Source organism: Trachemys scripta, chromosome 1, assembly GCF_013100865.1.
Source record: "Trachemys scripta elegans isolate TJP31775 chromosome 1, CAS_Tse_1.0, whole genome shotgun sequence".
Taxonomy (NCBI): domain Eukaryota; kingdom Metazoa; phylum Chordata; order Testudines; family Emydidae; genus Trachemys; species Trachemys scripta.
In genome coordinates, this window is record NC_048298.1 from 109,313,491 (window position 1) to 109,330,877 (window position 17,387).

The 17,387-nt window shown below is 43.9% G+C and overlaps 1 protein-coding gene across 4 annotated transcripts in view; it reads left to right on the top strand.

The window, feature by feature from the left end:
- The first annotated feature begins 4,221 nt into the window (after nt 1-4,221).
- BCL2L13 (BCL2 like 13) overlaps nt 4,222-17,387 on the top strand; it is a 68,539-nt gene continuing 55,373 nt past the window's right edge. For 2 of the 4 annotated variants that reach the window (XM_034781356.1, XM_034781376.1), the window contains exons 1-2: nt 4,223-4,357; nt 12,673-12,862. In XM_034781356.1, coding sequence (XP_034637247.1) covers nt 12,742-12,862 — 121 coding nt within the window. In that variant the 5' untranslated portion in view covers nt 4,223-4,357; nt 12,673-12,741. Of the gene's footprint in view, nt 4,358-5,064; nt 5,154-12,672; nt 12,863-17,387 lie in introns of those variants that run through there. The other 2 variants (XM_034781387.1, XM_034781366.1) reach the window with 2 other exon arrangements.

Genomic DNA, 17,387 nt, shown 5'->3' on the forward strand with positions numbered 1-17,387 from the left:
ACTTATCTATGTGGCTGCAGAGGGACTTTAGCATCCAGCTGCCTTTCTTAAACCTCAGCCAGATGCCTTAATATGTCTGACTGCTCCTTCATAATCCGCAGCATCTCTTCCTGCATGGCACGCTCTTGTTCCCTGCATGCTCTCCTGTACTCCCTGTCCATGTCCTTGGACAGTGTAATCCTCCATGCTCTGAGCTCCATCTTGTTACTCCCTGAGGCGTGCATTAACTCACTGAACATGTCCTCCAAAGTCTTCTTTTTCTGCCTTCTAATCTGGGAAACTCACTGTCCTGGTGTAGAGGATGCGCCGAGGGACAAGGTTTCAGCTGCAAGGAATGTAAAGCACAAGGGTAGCATTGACAGTGCATACATTGTTTCTGGTGCACGGTTTTGGTTTTTTTTTAATAAAAAAACCACCCCTCAATACACTTCACTGAAAGCCACAACATAATCACAACCACAGGCTATTGCAAGAGTCAGTTTGCTGCTCCAGCCATGGTGAGTAAGGCCACAAGGCCTGGGCAAGAGGTCTTGTACTGTTGCTTTTGTGAAGACATCCTTGGGAATCACAGGTTGAAACTTGAGAAAAGCCCCCTTTCCCATAGCAACCTGGGTGGTGCTTGAGGACAGGCACCAGTGTAAAGCCCCCCAAATAGTTTGTTACAAAAGTGGCATGGCACTGGGGCGGGGCGGGAGGGAGGGGGGAAGGGAGACAAACAGCCCCTCCCCCCTTTTTTCCCAGTACTGCTTGCAACACACGGTGATCCCTTCCAATGACGGCACGTTTGGGAAAGCGTGGTTGCATGACTCATATTTCACCAAATGGGGGATGGATTACTTGTTGAATTGTTTGCGGTTTAAGGGCTAGCATTGAAAACTTCCCCCTGTTTCTCCTAGGTGACCCTATGCGATATCACTCTCCTGAGGGTAACAGGGGCGGCAAGGGAACTGATGCTGCAAGCGTCTGGGTACAGACCTGGTCCTTATGCTGGAATGCTGTGTGCTGCAATTATGTCAGTAGAGTTAATACTGGAGTGGCACGGGAAAGTGTCCTACTGTGATAGACAAAATAAGGCAGCCCTTCCCAAAAACCTTCTGCAAAGGATTGCAGAGTACCTCCATGAAAACTTCCTAGAGATCTCCATGGAAGATTCCCACGCCATCCCCTTGCACATAAATAGTCTTTTTCAGACAGCACCCTCTTCATAGCTGGAATGGCCACCAATACCCACTACATCTACATTTTTGTTCAGATTAAACATAAAAAATAATAGCATGTAACCCCTACAGTTTGATTGGAAATGTGTACTCACAAGAGGTACCTTTCCCGGCATCATGCTCCGCTGCCAATTGGTCCTGTGAAGAGATGGGCTCCAGGGTTAAAAACAGTTCTTGGCTTTTGGGAAGAATGGATCCTCCGCTTGCCTACCTTACATTCTCCTCCTCTTCCTTGTCAACAATGTCCTCCTCATTGTTGCTCGAGGTTGCCCGGGGCTCCTGGGAGGTATCCACTGAGCGTTGTGGGGTAGTTGTGCGGTTGTCGCTGAGAATCGCATGCAGCTCCTCATAAAAGTGGCAGGTCTGTTGGGCAGAACCAGAACGACTGTTCGCCTCCCTTGTCTTCTGGTACGCGCCTTTATTTTCACGAGGCACTGCTGAGTGTTCCTGGTGTCAGAGCCAGCTTTAGGAAGTGCGGGGCCCGATTCGAACAGTTTTGACGGGGCCCCGGCAGGGATGACTGAAAAAAAAAAAACACGTAAAAAAACATGTGGGGCTTGTTCTCACCGGGCAGCACTCGTAGTCTTCGGCGGTTTGTCCTTCACTCGCTCCGGGTCTTTGGTGGCACTGAAGGACCTGCTGCCGAAGACCCAGAGCGAGTGAAGGACCCGCCGCTGAAGTGCCGCCGAAGACCCGGAGCGCTGCCGGGTGAGTAAAAATTAAAAAGGAGCCTCTAGCCAGGGAAGGGATTCTCGGCCACTTGCCCCTACCCCGGCGGCCCTGCCACTGGGCGCGGGGCCCTCTTAGGCGCGGGGCCCGATTCGGGGGAATTGGTGGAATTGGCCTAAAGCCGGCCCTGCCTGGTGTAGCCCTTCTCCCCCATGTCCTGCACAATCTTGGTATAAATGTCAGCGTTTCTTCTGCTGGACTGGAGCTCTGCCTGCACAGATTCTTCTCCCCAGACAGCAATAAGATCCACCACCTCCTGTGTACTCTATGCTGGAGCGTGTTTGCAGCCTTGAGTCTCCATGATTAGTTGTGCTGGCGAGCTCTCTATGCTGATCAAACAGGAAATGAAAATTCAAAAGTTCCCAGGGCTTTAACAGCAAAGTGTCTGTTTCCTGCGTACCTGGCTGACGGTGCAATGGAGTTGAAAGTACTCTCCAGAGCGATCACAGCGGAGCGCTGTGGGACACCTCCTGGAGGCCAATTAATTTGAATTACACAACACAGTGTCTACACTATCCTCATGTTGACCCCTGGATGTCAAATCAAGCGCTACGCCTCTCGTGGAGATGGAGTATAGAAGTTGACTTTACAGGCTACTTAGGTCAATGGAAAGGACTCAGTAGTGTGAACACATATATTACTAGATCGACTTAACGTGGCTTATGTCAACCTAAGTTTGTAGTGTATGAGAGGGGTAGCCGTGTTAGTCTGGATCTGTAAAAAGCAACAAAGAGTCCTGTGGTACTTTATAGACTAACAGATGTATTGGAGCATAAGCTTTCGTGGGTGAATACCTACTTTGTCAGACGCATGTAATGGAAATGTCCAGAGGCAGGTATAAATATGCAGGCAAGAATCAGTCTAGAGATAACGAGGTTAGTTCAGTCAGGGAGGATGAGGCCCTCTTCTAGCAGTTGAGGTGTGAACACCAAGGGAGGAAAAGCTGCTTTTGTAGTTGGCTAGCCATTCACAGTCTTTGTTTAATCCTGAGCTGATGGTGTCAAATTTGCAAATGAACTGGAGCTCAGCGGTTTCTCTTTGATGTCTGGTCCTGAAGTTTTTTTTTTTTTTTTTGCTCTAGGATGGCTACCTTTAAATCTGCTATTGTGTGTCCAGAGAGGTTGAAGTGTTCTCCTACTGATTTTTGTATATTGCCATTCCTAATATCTAACTTGTGTCCATTTCTCCTTTTACATAGGGACTGTCCAGTTTGGCTGATGTACACAGCAGAGGGGCATTGCTGGCACATGATGGCGTATATAACATTGGTGGACGTGCAGGTGAATGAACCGGTGATGTTGTACCTGATCTGGTTAGGTCCTGTGATGGTGTCGCTGGTGTAGATATGTGGGAAGAGTTGGCATCGAGGTTTGTTGCATGGATTGTAGTGTAGATCAGGCCTAAGCTTGTTGGGTAGGGCTGACAACTACTTTGGTGTTTGGGGATGGTGTCAGTTTTCTCCAAGTGATCCACTTGTGGACTGTTCACAGGTCACATGAAGCATTTGTAGTGCGTATTACATTTGGGAGCATTATTAAAAGCTGCTTCTTGGAGCGGTGCCTTTCTAACCAACATAGACCAAGCAGTTGCTGCTTAACAAATAATAATAAAAATAATAGCAAGCAACCCTGTGTTGCAATGCAATGTCTTTTTTTTGCTGCACCCTGGTGAATTATTTGCTCAGCAGGGTGACGATTTTTGGCACAGTCAGTAAGGACACTTAGTTTTCTCAGGGTGGGGAGGCATATATTTTAGTTGGGTGGGAGAGCACGTTTTGGTGAGGTGGAGTTGGGCAGGGAGTGTGGTTTTTTTGGTCTGGATTTTGGAGCTGAGAGAGAGATTTAAAAGATTGGAAAGATTAATGAGACAGGAGGACGCAGGGACAGATGATCCCAGCCCAGCTCCATGAGGGGCAGTTGGGTGAGAGGCCAGGAGGACTGGGGGCAGTGGGGCCACGGGGCCAGGACAAGCCCATCCCCATCGAGGACAGTGGGACCGGAGAGTCGCAGGGGCAGTGGGATCGGGGCACAAGGCCGTACGCTCGGGTTGGCGGGGTGTGCATGAGGGAGCCTGGGTCACGCGTTGAGCGGGGGTAGCCCGGCTCTATCGAGGCAGCGAATCAGACTGACACCTAACCTCCTTCACCGCCGCCATGACAGGTACCGAGGCGGAAGTTACCCATTGGCTTGAGGAAGGGTGTTTGCAATCGCTGCCGAGTAGAGGTCACACGACGCGAACTGTCCTTCCGGTTCCCCCGTGACGTGACCACGCTAACGTTACCTGATGCCCTTTCGCTCCCCCCCCCATCCATCATGGCGGCGTCTGTAATTTAGGGCAGCTGGGAGCGCAGCGCGCACGCACAGGTTGGAGGCAGCGCCGCGCGTCCGCTGCCGCCGCCTCGCGAGACTCAGGTAAGGGGTCTGCACTCGACGCGCGCGCCCCTCACTCCCCTTCTCGGCGCGCGTGCGGCTCGTGGCGAGGAGGGTGGCGGTTCCGAGCGGCGCCCCCCGGGTTCGGACTCGGTGCCTGGAGAACTTTCACAGGGGGGGAGAGGACGAGCGAGGGGAGGGGCGGTCACGAGCTGCCCGCGAGCCGCGGCCGGCCGGCGGGGCGGGAGGAGCTCCCCCCCTCCCAGACCCCTCCAGCTACCACCTCCCCTCCCCCCCACTGGTTGCCTCGCCTCTCGGTGGGGAGGGGGCTGCGCCCTGCGGTGTGACCCGCGCCCTCCCGTGTGTCTGCGCGCGGGGGAGTGTTTGGGATGCGGTGGCTGAAGGACGTGCCCCCTCTTCCCCCCGGCGCTGACTGAGCGGAGGCCCGGGGCGAAGGCTGGCCCGAGCGCTCCTCGCTGAGGCCGGCGCCCTCGCCCCCTACCTGGGCCGCCCAGCAGCGCTGGTGCCACAGGTGAGGAGGCTGGCGCTGCAGCTGGCGGCCCCGCCGTGCCCTAGGCTGGCACCTCCCCAGCCCCGCGCTCGGCCCCTCCTGCACCGGGTCCCCATGGCGGCGTGGCTGTCTGATTCCTCGGAGAGGTGGGGTACATCCAGCGCTGCCAGAGAGCTCTGCCGGCGCCACTACACTCGCACGGCAGCGCTGTGAATTCCCAAGTGTAGCCAAGGCCAGAGTGAGCAGCATTACAACACCCATAATATGCCATTTCTAGTGATCTTACTAAACTGAGTGAAATCTCTGTACCCACATTTACCAGACCAGGTATGTCGATCAAATGTTAAGTTCAAATAAATTGGACAGGTGTGCTGTTTATTTTTTTTGCAAGTGAATGAGCTTTGAGTATCGAAATATTAAATATCTAACTATCTCTAATGGATAATTTTGGAGGGAAGTTTAAAATGTAAACACAAGGAATAGTGTGGAGGATCTGAACGGCAAATGATTCGGTAGCATGTAGATCAGGTGGCTGAAGGATGTGACTATTGGCTGCACAGGTATATGTGCCTGCATTGGAGTGCGTGTGCTGATCTAGCATACAGGCATATGATTTCTGTTCATTCCTACCTTACTGACTGACTTATTGCTTTGATTTCCCTCTTGACATTTCTCTATCTATAGAGGTATTTATACCTCACTCACCACTAGAGTATCTGTGCATTCAGAAAGGACTGTGCAGCTATCCCACGGACTATACTTGTGTGAATGTTTTGAAACTAATATACCAGTTGATTAACTTCTGTTTTAACTATTTTTAATTTATACAACATGAAATTAAATGGCATTGCAAACTACTAAAGATGAGTGAAAACTGTAATACTTAATGGAAATTGGAGTTTTAATGATTTATCAACATCATGGTTTAAGGTCAAAGTTTGCAAAAGGTTGAGAACCTCTTCATTAGGTCATTTAATTGTTCTTTTAAAAAAAATCAAACCATTTGTGTATGGGAGAATGTAATTAAATGAGCATTATAAGGTTAACTAAAACCACACCCCAAATAAATGACTACCACAGAACTTTTTACTGTTTTTCAAGTACTTCCATCTATTAAGTGTCACTTGAGAAACAGAGACAAGATGGGTGAGGTAATATCTTTTATTGGACCAGCTTCACTGGTGAAAGAGACAAGGTTTCCAGCTATACTGAACTTTGAAGAAGAGCTCTGTGTAGCTCCAAAGCTTGTCTCTTTCACCAACAGAAGCTGGTCCAATGAAAGATATTACTTCACCTACCTGTCCTGGGACCAGCATGACTACAATACCACTACAAAACAACTTGAGAAATAGTAATAGATGAAATATTGATTAATTTCCAGTAGGAACTGAAATGTTTAAATTCTGATGAATTTTTGACCATTTACTAAAACCAGTTAAAAGCAACAGAGGGTCCTGTGGTACCTTTAAGACTAACAGAAGTATTGGGAGCATAAGCTTTCATGGGTAAGAACCTCACTTCTTCTGAAGTTATAAGTTATAATGTACCCTTCAATGTAGCAAAAAGATGTACCAGATGTAGCGTAAAGGCTCTATTTAGTTGTTAATAAACATGTTTTAATGGTCTCAACAGCCAGTGAGAATACACCTTTCTTTAGAATGGAGGTCCCCAAACTGCGGGGGTGCGACTGGGGCCCAGTCCAGCCCCCACATCGGGAGGGATCACCACCCAGCTCTGTTCCTGGCCCCAGTTCCACGCCTAGGGGCCCGGGCTGCCAGCCCCGGCCAAGGCTGCTCTCCTGCCTCCAGCCTTGGCCCCTTTACCCCGTCCATGTCCCCTGCACCCCCCTGAGCTGTAGCCCCACTCCCGGCTCGGCGGGAGGGGGGTGCCGACGGGTAAGCAGGGGGGCATGAGGTAAAAAGTTTGGGGACCACTGCTTTAGAAAATAACTGACATATAAATGGAAAAGTTGATTAAAATTGATTATTAAAATAAAAGTTTTCCACTTGGTGATTTAAATAATTATTTTAATACCTTGATTTAAATCAATCCACTAGTCCAATGGTTCTGAAACTTTAGCAGCCTGAGGACCCCTATTTTGATTTAAAATTTGTAGCGGATCCCCAAGCTGGTTTTTATTTTCACCAGGGATGCTCAGCCCCCACTCCTGCCCCTGCTCTTCCCTGCCTCTTTCTGCCCCTTCCCCTGCAGTGTGCAGGAGGCACTTGGAGGGGGGGAGGTGGCCTCGGACGTGACTTGCGGACCCCCCGAGTACTCGGGACCCAGTTTGAGAACCGCTACACTAGTCCACTCTTATAGTTTCAGTTCAAATTTGTCTTGCAATGCTTCTCTGAACTTGTAGAGCATTTCACTGACTTTCTTGTTGTGCTGGTATGGGGAATGATCTTCAAATGTTTATGACCAGTGAAGCTCCTTGGGATCTGTTGTTTTTAATAAAAAGTGCAATGTAAATACAACATCTTAGATTAAGGTGCGATATAAAGTGTAATGGGTGAACTGGCTGAACTGAGACTCATAACTATTTTGAAGTATTATGCTGGAGAGAGGGCTCAGAACTGTGAAATATTTCAAAAGTGTGCTGCTTTAAAAATCATTTTAATTTTAAGGCTATGTCATCACTGTAGCGATCACTCAGGTTAGCCTAGCTTGAGTGAGAGTGGCCACACTGCAAAAAAAATATTTGAAAAGCCCAGAGTGATTGTATTAGCAGCTGACAAGCTGTGCTTACTCAAGCCGTAAACTAGACCCCCTGGTGGGCCAGCAACTTTAGATGCAACACTTGAGTTATAACTTCAGTTAACTATGCAGTGAACACAAGCTGTAACGAGGCTGCTACACTTGAGGCTGTGTTTTTCTAGGCCTTGGCTACACTCGTGGATTCACAGCGCTGCCACGGCAGCGCTGTGAAGCACGAGTGTAGTCGCACCACCAGCGCTGCGAGAGCTCTCTCACAGCGCTGCAAATACTCTACCTCTCCGAGGGGAATAGCGTGCAGCGCTGCAGGCGCTGATTACACTGGCGCTTTACAGCGCTGCACTCGCTGCGCTCAGGGGGGTGTTTTTTCACATCCCTGAGCGCAGCAAGTGCAGTGCTGTGAATTGCCAGTGTAGCCAAGGCCCTAAAGTGTTAAATAGACTGCTGTAAGGGTAGTAGCCTCCCATTATCCTTTATAAACCTGGCAATAAAAAAACCTGTAATATTCTGTTAGTGTCGCTATAAACGCATAAGGTGGGTCTCTGATCCATAACAGTTAAATGGATACCCAGTGAATCTTGGTGACATCTGGCAGAGTGTACTTTAATACAGTAGTTCAATACAGCTGCATATTGACTGTAAGTTTAGTAAGGCAAATGGAAAGCTGAATGTGCACTGAAATCCCATCTAATAGGCGAGGGCTAAAACATAGCAAAGCCCCTTCACCAGAGGATTATAAACATTGTATTCATTGGGTAGCTTGTGTGTTATCATGTAATTGATGTATGACCCTGCTACAGATTAGGATGCGACAGACTGCATGAGGAAATGTCAGTTTGGCTGACCACACCAGTTCCCAGGTCAGTTGAATGGCTGAGCCCATGTCAAACAGATAATAGAGGTTTTTCTTGATGCGGGGTGGGGAGAGAGGAATATGGGTCACAAACTTGAATAGAAGTAGAGATTTTAATGGGTATTGGGTTTTGTGAAGTAACAGTATTGTTAGCCATTCACAATAATGAATTTGAGCCCTTGCATTTTGTTTTGATAAGGAGTAATCAGTCTCTTGTTCTTGTGTTAAATCCATTGCATCCATTTAAATTCCCCCCCCCCCTTTCATTTAAGGCATTTCATAACACTATTCTCTGCTTATTTGACCTCGGCTCTTACGTTGAGCTCTGTTTCCTCTGCTCCAGAAATGATGCCAGCCTTGATACACTTATAAGAGAAGCAGACAAAATGTTTATCTGCTCCTTTTTCCTCTCTAACCCTAACCCTCTGTCCCTCCTCTGGTTTGCCTTGTCACTTCTCTTGTCTTTTAATTTACTCTAAAAACTGGCCTTTTCTGTGAAGCCTGCAGTATGAGAATCAGTATTTTCTATTTCACTTCATAAATGAAAAGAATCTTAACTATAAACCACCATAATCAAAATGAGTAATCACATTATTGTATTGTAGGCCCTTCTTCAGCAACAACCAATAACTCTGACATGCTACCTTTTGGATTCTGAAGTTTGTCACTGATGTTTTCTCAGCAAAGCTGAAGACTCCTACTGTTCGGTGTTCTATACAGGTTCTTATGCTGTCATCACTGTAGTGTTGGAGCGCCCAAAATCTTTTACATGTGGCTAGTTCTTTTTTTCATCCTCTCCACAGGGAAACATTTTTAACCTCTTTTCCAAACAACCCATGACCTGATTTTTCAGAGGTGCTGAGCATGTACTGAAATTCTCTTGAATTAGGTTTAAGTCTTGTATGTGGATCCCTGTACCACCCCGGAGTCCCATTCTTTGTGTATTGGTGGACTCTTTTCCTTCCTTTCTATGCTGGCTCAGATATCTCATCTAAGGATAGTGCCTCATCCTCTGTTAAAAATTGTTCTTAAATGATATATAGTATAGTGCTTGGATTCCTCCAGATATCATTTGAAATTCTTTCAGGTTGTGTAAGATAATCACAATTCTGCACAGTTCAGTTTGCAAATCGAAGATCTCCAAGGAACCATGTAAGTGCTGCAGGAAATGGTGGGAACCTGGGGTGTTCTGTGAAACAGTATTGAACAAAAGCTCCATAATGTGTTGGGAAACGCTTGATGAAGAGTGGCGTCTTTCACGTCAATTTCAGTGCAGTTTTAACTCAAACCATAACAAGGTTTATCCCATCTCATGAAAGTATGCTCTGCCTGCCTAAATTTCCTTTGAAGTTTTAATTAGCTGTGGTGCTTTTCTTCACGTAACGTGTAGTCCTGTAGTTGTGTGTTGTGTAACAGCTGCTGTTCCACCCCAGAAACTATGTTAGTGCTGGGTGTAGCATTATTTACAGTGTTGTCTATAAAGCACTTGAGGATGAAAGGTGCTGTATAAATGTAAGATTATGAATGTGAGGGAAGAGATGCCAATGTTGACTCGAAAGTATCTCACCATTAGTCTTGTGTATGAATTGCAGCTGCAGTCATTTCTGCAGCAGAGGAGCCAACCATGGGGAATATTCCAGGCATTCTGAAATAAGAGGAGGCAGGGCTTCCTGGAGTATAGTCTAAATGAAAGTGATCTCCACACTGCTTTTAATACTAAATGAGTTTGAAAGTATTAAAGATCAAAAGGAATAGTTTAACTGATTTCCCACTGATTCCCTTCCTTTTGCATCTTTTATTGTAAAATTTATTATCCTTTCCATACTACCTCAAAACAGCTCTATAGCAGTGTAGCTTTTATTTTTGCTTATCTTCCACAATTTGGTTGCCTTTGCAATAATGAGAAGGTTTAGAACTTACTTCTAATGTCTCATTTGGACACAAAGGAAGACTTTTTTTCTTTTAAAGGCATCATTTGCCGGATGGACTGTACTTATGGCCCTGTAATGCATTGTCCGTACTGATCACAAGGCATTCTGAAATGTAAACAGTAGGAATAGCCTAAAAGGCTCCTAAAGTAGTGCTCTGTTTTTCACAAGATTTCATTACTATAAATCTAATCAGTTTTGTACCATTACATTTGGTGCTGTTTTTTAGCTAAAAAGTAATTGTCACACTAGTCCTGACAGTGATAGAACTATTCAGAACCCGTCAAATAGCTGTTTCTGTAGCCTCCATCATCTTTGGAGTGTACTGTCAGCTTCATCATTAGATGTCCACTCTAGCAGCAAAACATGCACTACTTATAGTTTGGAAATAACCATTTGAAGCAATTGAGAGCTTTTTAACTTTTAAAATTGATCGTTAATTCCCTGACCATTGTGGTTGGCTTCCTTGTGCTGCTTGACTAGATTCCCATTGGAAATAGTTATCCACACTTCATTTTACTTAAATAAGTAAATAGGCACTAATAGTCTAAATCTTTTTAAAATCTGCCTTGAACCTCTTTACTTTACCAGATCTCAGATGGAAATCACAGAAATTTTTTCGTTGCTACCCTTTCTCAGCTGTCATACTTTAGCTCTCTTGACCTGACATTTTTTTTAATTTTTCTCTCATTTGAGCGTTTATAACAAGGGTCGGCAGCCTTTCCGAAGTGCTGTGCCAAGTCTTTTATTTATTCACTCTAATTTAAGGTTTTGTGTGCCAGTAATACATTTTAACGTTTTTAGAAGATCTCTTTCTAGAAGTCTATAATATATAACTAAACTATTGTTGTATATAAAGTTAATAAGGTTTCAAAATGTTTAAGAAGCTTCATTTAAAATTAAATTAAAATGCAGAGCCCCCCTGGACCGGTGGCCAGGACCCTGGCAGTGTGAGTGCCACTGAAAATCAGCTCGCGTGTCGCCTTTGGCACCAATGCCATAGGTTGCCTACCCCTGGTTTATAATGTGAAATACATAAAAGTAGTAGGAATGGAAAAGTTGATCAGCCAGATGTTTATATTGAAGATATTTGGATCTCTGTCTCATCGAGGGACAGTGCCTGGCTGAGAAATTCAGTCTCGTAACCTGCTACTGGTCAGGGAGATGCCCTCCCACCTGCAGAGGGAGACACCGGTAAAGGGTGTGGGAATTCCTTTCCTCTGTTAACCATGTGCTCCTGCTGTTTGAACACTAAAGTGAATGAGAGATGACCACTGTCAGTTTAATTGTGCAATAAGGTGTGTGTAGCAGCAGTGCTGGAATCTTATGAGAAGCAGCAGAAACAACAAAAAATTCAGCTGTTCCCAGGGAAGTAAGGATTGGGGAGAGGAGAGCTCTCTCGCCACCCTTACTCCCCCACAGTTTCCTGATATTGTATCTAAAGGGAACATTATGGAGCAGCTGCAACATGAAATTCACAAGTCCGGTGAACTTCATGGCTGCACTACAGGCAGTAGTGAAACAGGCCAAGGTTCTGTCAGTTTCTCTCTAACTAATGTGTGAGACAAGACAGCAAAGTGAAACTACCTTATCAGTTATTTGGTAAGTAAACTTCTCAAACGCTGTGTAAAGGCCCTAACTAAGCAGTAGTGAACTACACAGTTTTAAGTTGAGATATACTATTGGCTTAAAAACCACAATTTGAAAATTTATTGTTACAAGCATAAACAATGATTACTATAAATGAGAGTTTAGAGAGAGAAGTCTTTGTTAGTTTTCCTGCACTTAACAGCACTTTGTAGGTTCCCAGATTTGCAGTTCCACTATAATCCGTTTTCTCTGTTGCTGCTGGTCTGTCACACAGCAACAGGGGAAGAGAAAAACATTTATGAAAATAGAAAATTTGTGGTTTCCTACTTTGTAGGCAAGTGATTAGAAAGCCACAAAAATGTCAGGCGAATTCATGTATGTCTAGAAACAAACTGGTCTTAAACTCTTTTAAGCTTAGTCTTCCAGTTAACTGTGTTCCTTTATAAACAAAAGTTTCTCCAGTCTGAAGCAAGTAAGAGAGCGCCCACCATCCCCTTTTCCATTTTAATCCAGCCATATATTTTTGGTTGATACTGGAGTGGAAAAGAAAGGAAAGAAATGTTGTCTTGGACTGAGGCGTTAGTAGGCAAAGCTTCACCCTAAGCAAATGGAAATGGCAGTTATAAATTCTCCATAGGGTATTGAGATGGAAGCTCTTAAGAGTCTTTAGCAGAATCCTGGGGTGTGATTGCTCTTACTGTAATAGGGAGTATGGATTTCTGCTCTTCTTTACAAAAAAAATTAATCTTCTCTCTTTCAGTCTTCCTCTCTTAGCCAGAAGAAAAACTACGTGCACCATTAACCCTGTGGAACATTGCAAGTCGATCCAATGGCGTCCTCTACTGCTGTGCCTGTAGGATTTCACTATGAAACAAAATATGTTGTTCTCAGCTACCTGGGGCTCTTGTCACAGGAGAAGCCACAAGAGCAACATCCTCCCTCAACTCCAGGTAATATTGTATTTACCTGGGTGGCTGCTTTATCAATGAACTGTAGAATTGAGAAGTCTGTCTTGCATGTATGTAAAAAATGCAAAAAGCAGCAGCTAGATTTGTGCATCTCACTATATATGTTCACTTTTAAAATAACATGAAGACCTGGAGATAGAAACAAAGCAGTTCACATCTAGGTAACTGGTTTAATTTCAGCTGAGTCCATAGTGACTACAATTTATTGTCAGTGTTGTTTGTCGTTTATGAAACAAATAGTTGGTCTCACTATAGCTCCTCAGAAGATATATTCTGGATGTCATCCTTGTTGCCACTCCAGAGGCTTTCTTTGCAGTTGCATTTTTTGGGCAATTTCCCACTCATGCTTTATCCCCTGGGGCTGGGTTAAACAGGTATCAGGCGCTTTTTTTTTTTTTTTTTTTTTCCAGTGTCTGAGTTCTAGCCTTGCTTGCAGTAGGTTTAGACAACACTGTGGTATACGCACTTGTGCCCTGTTTATATTAGTGCTTCCACTGTAGCTGCAGTCAGTGGTAGTACGGTGGTGGGATACTTCCAACAAAATGCTAGTGTAGACCAGGCTAGAGAAGTCGAGCACTGCATGGATTATGGAAGCAGTTTCTCCAGAGCAGGACTGAGGCATTCTGGAGGTGGGGGCAGTCTAAAGGAAGCCACGACTGCCATAGACTATTTCTCTTGTTTTGTGGATATAATTTTTAGTTTCCAGGGTTAACAATATGACATCTTTGTGGAACTGAAGTATGTTTTTTACATTGTATTTAGTTCTTTTCTGGTAAGTAGCACTGTTCTGAACTGTACAGCAAGGCAACAGAATTTAAAGCAAATAATGCAGGGAGCCTATTTACCTCTATTACTGGTATTTGGACCATTCTCCCAACTTTGTATTAAAGGGCTACCCTCTCTTCCTTCAGATCCCATCTTTTTTAAAATAATTCTTCCATGAAGACTTTCACTGTTAACCCATCATCTGGGGAAGAGGAAGGAATAGGGGAAATAAGCAATGCTTGAAGAGTGTACTCGTCTAAGGTAGATTGTAAATAGCATAAGCCAATTACCATGTCTTCTCTTATTCTTTAGTGCCAAACGTTCAACAAATAATCATAAAATGAACATCATGTATAAATATCTTGTATGTTTTGTTGGGTTGTCCCCTTTTTTTATTAGTTATTTATTTAGAAAGTATTAACAGGCTTACAAATCTTTGTCATGTAAATATCAGAAACAAAACAGTAACCATTACAATAGTGAGCGTTTGTTTAAAGAGACATTATGCAGAACTGTGGTCATCAGATTTGACAGGGTGTTGCCATAGTAGAGTGAGCATCATTACATCATCTACGACGGGTTGATTTTTTTTAAGTGAAATCTCTGATTACACATTTAGCAGACTAGAAATATCAAATATTAACATTCCAAAAATTTGGACACATGCTGGAGTTTCTTGCAGGTGAATGTACTTTGTTGATTTTTTTCGGTAAATGGTAACCAAATATTTAATATCTATTCTCTGTTTCTTTTGCTGGGTATATAATTGGTTCATTAATTTTTCCATAATAACTCTCTCATGTTGTTTTCATAGAATATATGGGTTGGAAGGGATCTCAGGAGGTCATCTAGTCCAACCCCCTCTCAGAGCAGGACCAATCCCCAGACAGATTTTTGCCCCAGATCCCTAAATGGCCCCATCAAGGATTGAACTCACAACCCTGGGTTTAGCAGGCCAGTGCTCAAGCCACTGAGCTATGCCTCCTCCTGTAGGGTTGGACTTCTTTCTTTTTCTAGTGAGCGGCTATCATATCAGTAGCATAGCAGCTATTAGCAGATGAGATTGATTTCCTTTTGTGTGACCATTTCCCCATTAGAAAGCCACAGGAGGATTACCAAAGGATCGTTTAGTAAGAAATATCCCACAACCTGTGGTATTTGGTTATGAATTGTATCCCAGTACTTTCTAATGACTGGACATATGCACCGTGTATACATAAAATCTCCTCTTTCATCACAGTTTCTCCAATGTTTATCCCCACTCAATCTACATACAGTATATTTTTTTACCCTGACTGGTATGAGGTACCATTAAGGCAGTATCTTAGTCATTTTCTTTTATCGTGCCACAGACTGAGGTTGCTGGTCCTCTTTTCCAGATCAAAACCAATTCCTCTGGAGTAATTTGTCCATCCAGATCCTTTTCCCAGCCTGTTGCCTATAGACATTTTTTGTGTGTGGAAGTTGTCTGTAAAAATTGATATTAGTTAGTTAAACTTCATTGTTTCTATTAAAATTTGTTTTCTGTATAAACAGCTTTTTTAGAAAGCTGAGAAACAATGCCTAATTTGAAAGCACTGGTACCATGGAGAGTGAGCAAGTTAAGTTAGTTTTGATCTCTAAATAAGTTAGAAAAGTTTCTTTCTTGACTAGCTGGCCAACCATTTGTATTCCATGGCTCTCCCAGTCTTTAAAGCTCTCTGGTTCATTATTTCCATTAAGATCTGGATTTTTTTTGCAATGTGTGACATTGGTGAGGAAAAATAATTTATCTCATCTGTAGTTCTATCCCAAACCTATAGATTATCTTTTGCTAATGAATGTGTAGTAATTTCTGGAGGGTGTGATATTTTTTATTAATCCGGTAGCCTAGCAGTATTTGCGCAGCCAGTTTTCTTGTTGAATAAAGACCCAATATTTTGGCTGGGTTAAATCTCCCCCCCCAGTCTTACTATTATTTTGAGCTTGCTGGCTTGATAGTACCATAGAATACTTTGAACAGCTAGTCAGTCAACTCTGTTTAATGGGTCTGTACAAAGTATTTGCACCCTTGATCTTTTCTTAGTCTGGTCTAGACTGGGCGGGGGAATAGATCTAAGTTACGCAACTTCAGCTACGTGAATAACGTAGCTGAAGTCGATGTACTTAGATCGACTTACTGTGGTATCTTCACCGCTGTGAGTCGACTGCTGCCACTCCCCCGTTGACTCTGCTTGCGCCTCTCGTGGCGCTGGAGTACAGGAGTCAGCGGGAGAGCGTTCGGGGGTTGATTTATCACGTCTAGACTAGATGTGATAAATCGATCCCCGCTGGATCAGCGGGTAGCGAAGACATACTCTTATTCTGTATAAATTCTAACAACATCCTCTGTGTGTTCCTGCTAGGGTTTTAGTCTGGGATGATTACCGAAAGATTCTGAAACAAAAAGATATCCTTGGCAAAATGTTTATTTTGACTGTGGCTTTTCTTCTAAACCAAGAAATGGCATACTTTCCCCACCACTCCAAATCTTCCTTTATTTTCTGAAGTAGTGATTTGACATTTAAATCATAGAGCTCTTCTAGGTTGTTTGAGATATGAATTCCCAGGTATTTTATAGAATTTGTTGCCCATTTGCACACAAATGACTTCTGGGGGGCTGACTTCTCAGTCTGGCAAGTTTATAGTTAGCATTTCAGATTTAGCATAACTTATTTTAAATCCAGATGCTTTCCCAAAGTCATGGATTTGTTCACATACTAATTTTAGGGACATACTTCGTTTAGATAAAAATATTACATCATCTGCATATAAAGCTACTTTCTGATGTGTTCCTGTCAGTTTTATTCTTGTGGTAGTCATTGTTCCTTATCCTCTGTGCAGAAGGCTCCATGGCCAGTGGCAAAGGTAAAGGAGACAATGGACATCCCCGCCCAGTAGTCCCTCTGTGTATTTCAAAGGGGAGATTTAACCCCATTATCTTGTGTAGCTGCCTTGGGGCTGGTGTAAAGAGCAGTTATCCATGTAAGGAACTGGGGGCCAGTAATGTCCCTTTGGGACTAGACTTGAAACAGAAAGTTCCACTCTATCAAAAGCTTTCTCTGCATCAAGTGATAACAAAGGAATTGGTTCTTGTTTAAATCTGCAATTATGGATGATTCCAAGTACTCTCAGTATTGTCTGACATTTGTTTATCCTTAATACAGTTTGACCTGCATTCACGAGAACTGAGAGCATGGACTGCAATTGGCCAGCGAGTATTTTTATTAAAATCTTTGTCATGATTCAGGATTGCCCATTTTTAATGTCTGACACTACTAGCTCTTGTATTTCAGCACATGTTCAAATCAAGTTACGAGGGAAGGGAAATCGTTAAAACTTTTTTCCCTTTAACTACCATATAGAAATACACAAGTACTGAATCAGAATTACTGAGGTTATCTGTCAGGGTTTGCAAAAAGTAGAGAAATCAAGGGGTAGTATCAAAGTATTTTTGAAAATTGCGACTATCTCTGTGGCACTAAGTTCATACTTCAATCTGTACGATTTTTTTTGTCTTTAATAAACAATATCTGTTTGTACTTTGGTGTCAGTGTAATTTCTGTTGTAATTTTATCTCCTGCTCTGTGAAGGGACAGGCACCTGAGTACCAAGACACCCATGCATTGTCGCACTTACCATTTATCTGTTTCATAAGCTTTTAGTGGGAAAGCATGGGTTATTTGGCTATCACAGGAGATGTGACCATGCCATTTCCTAATCT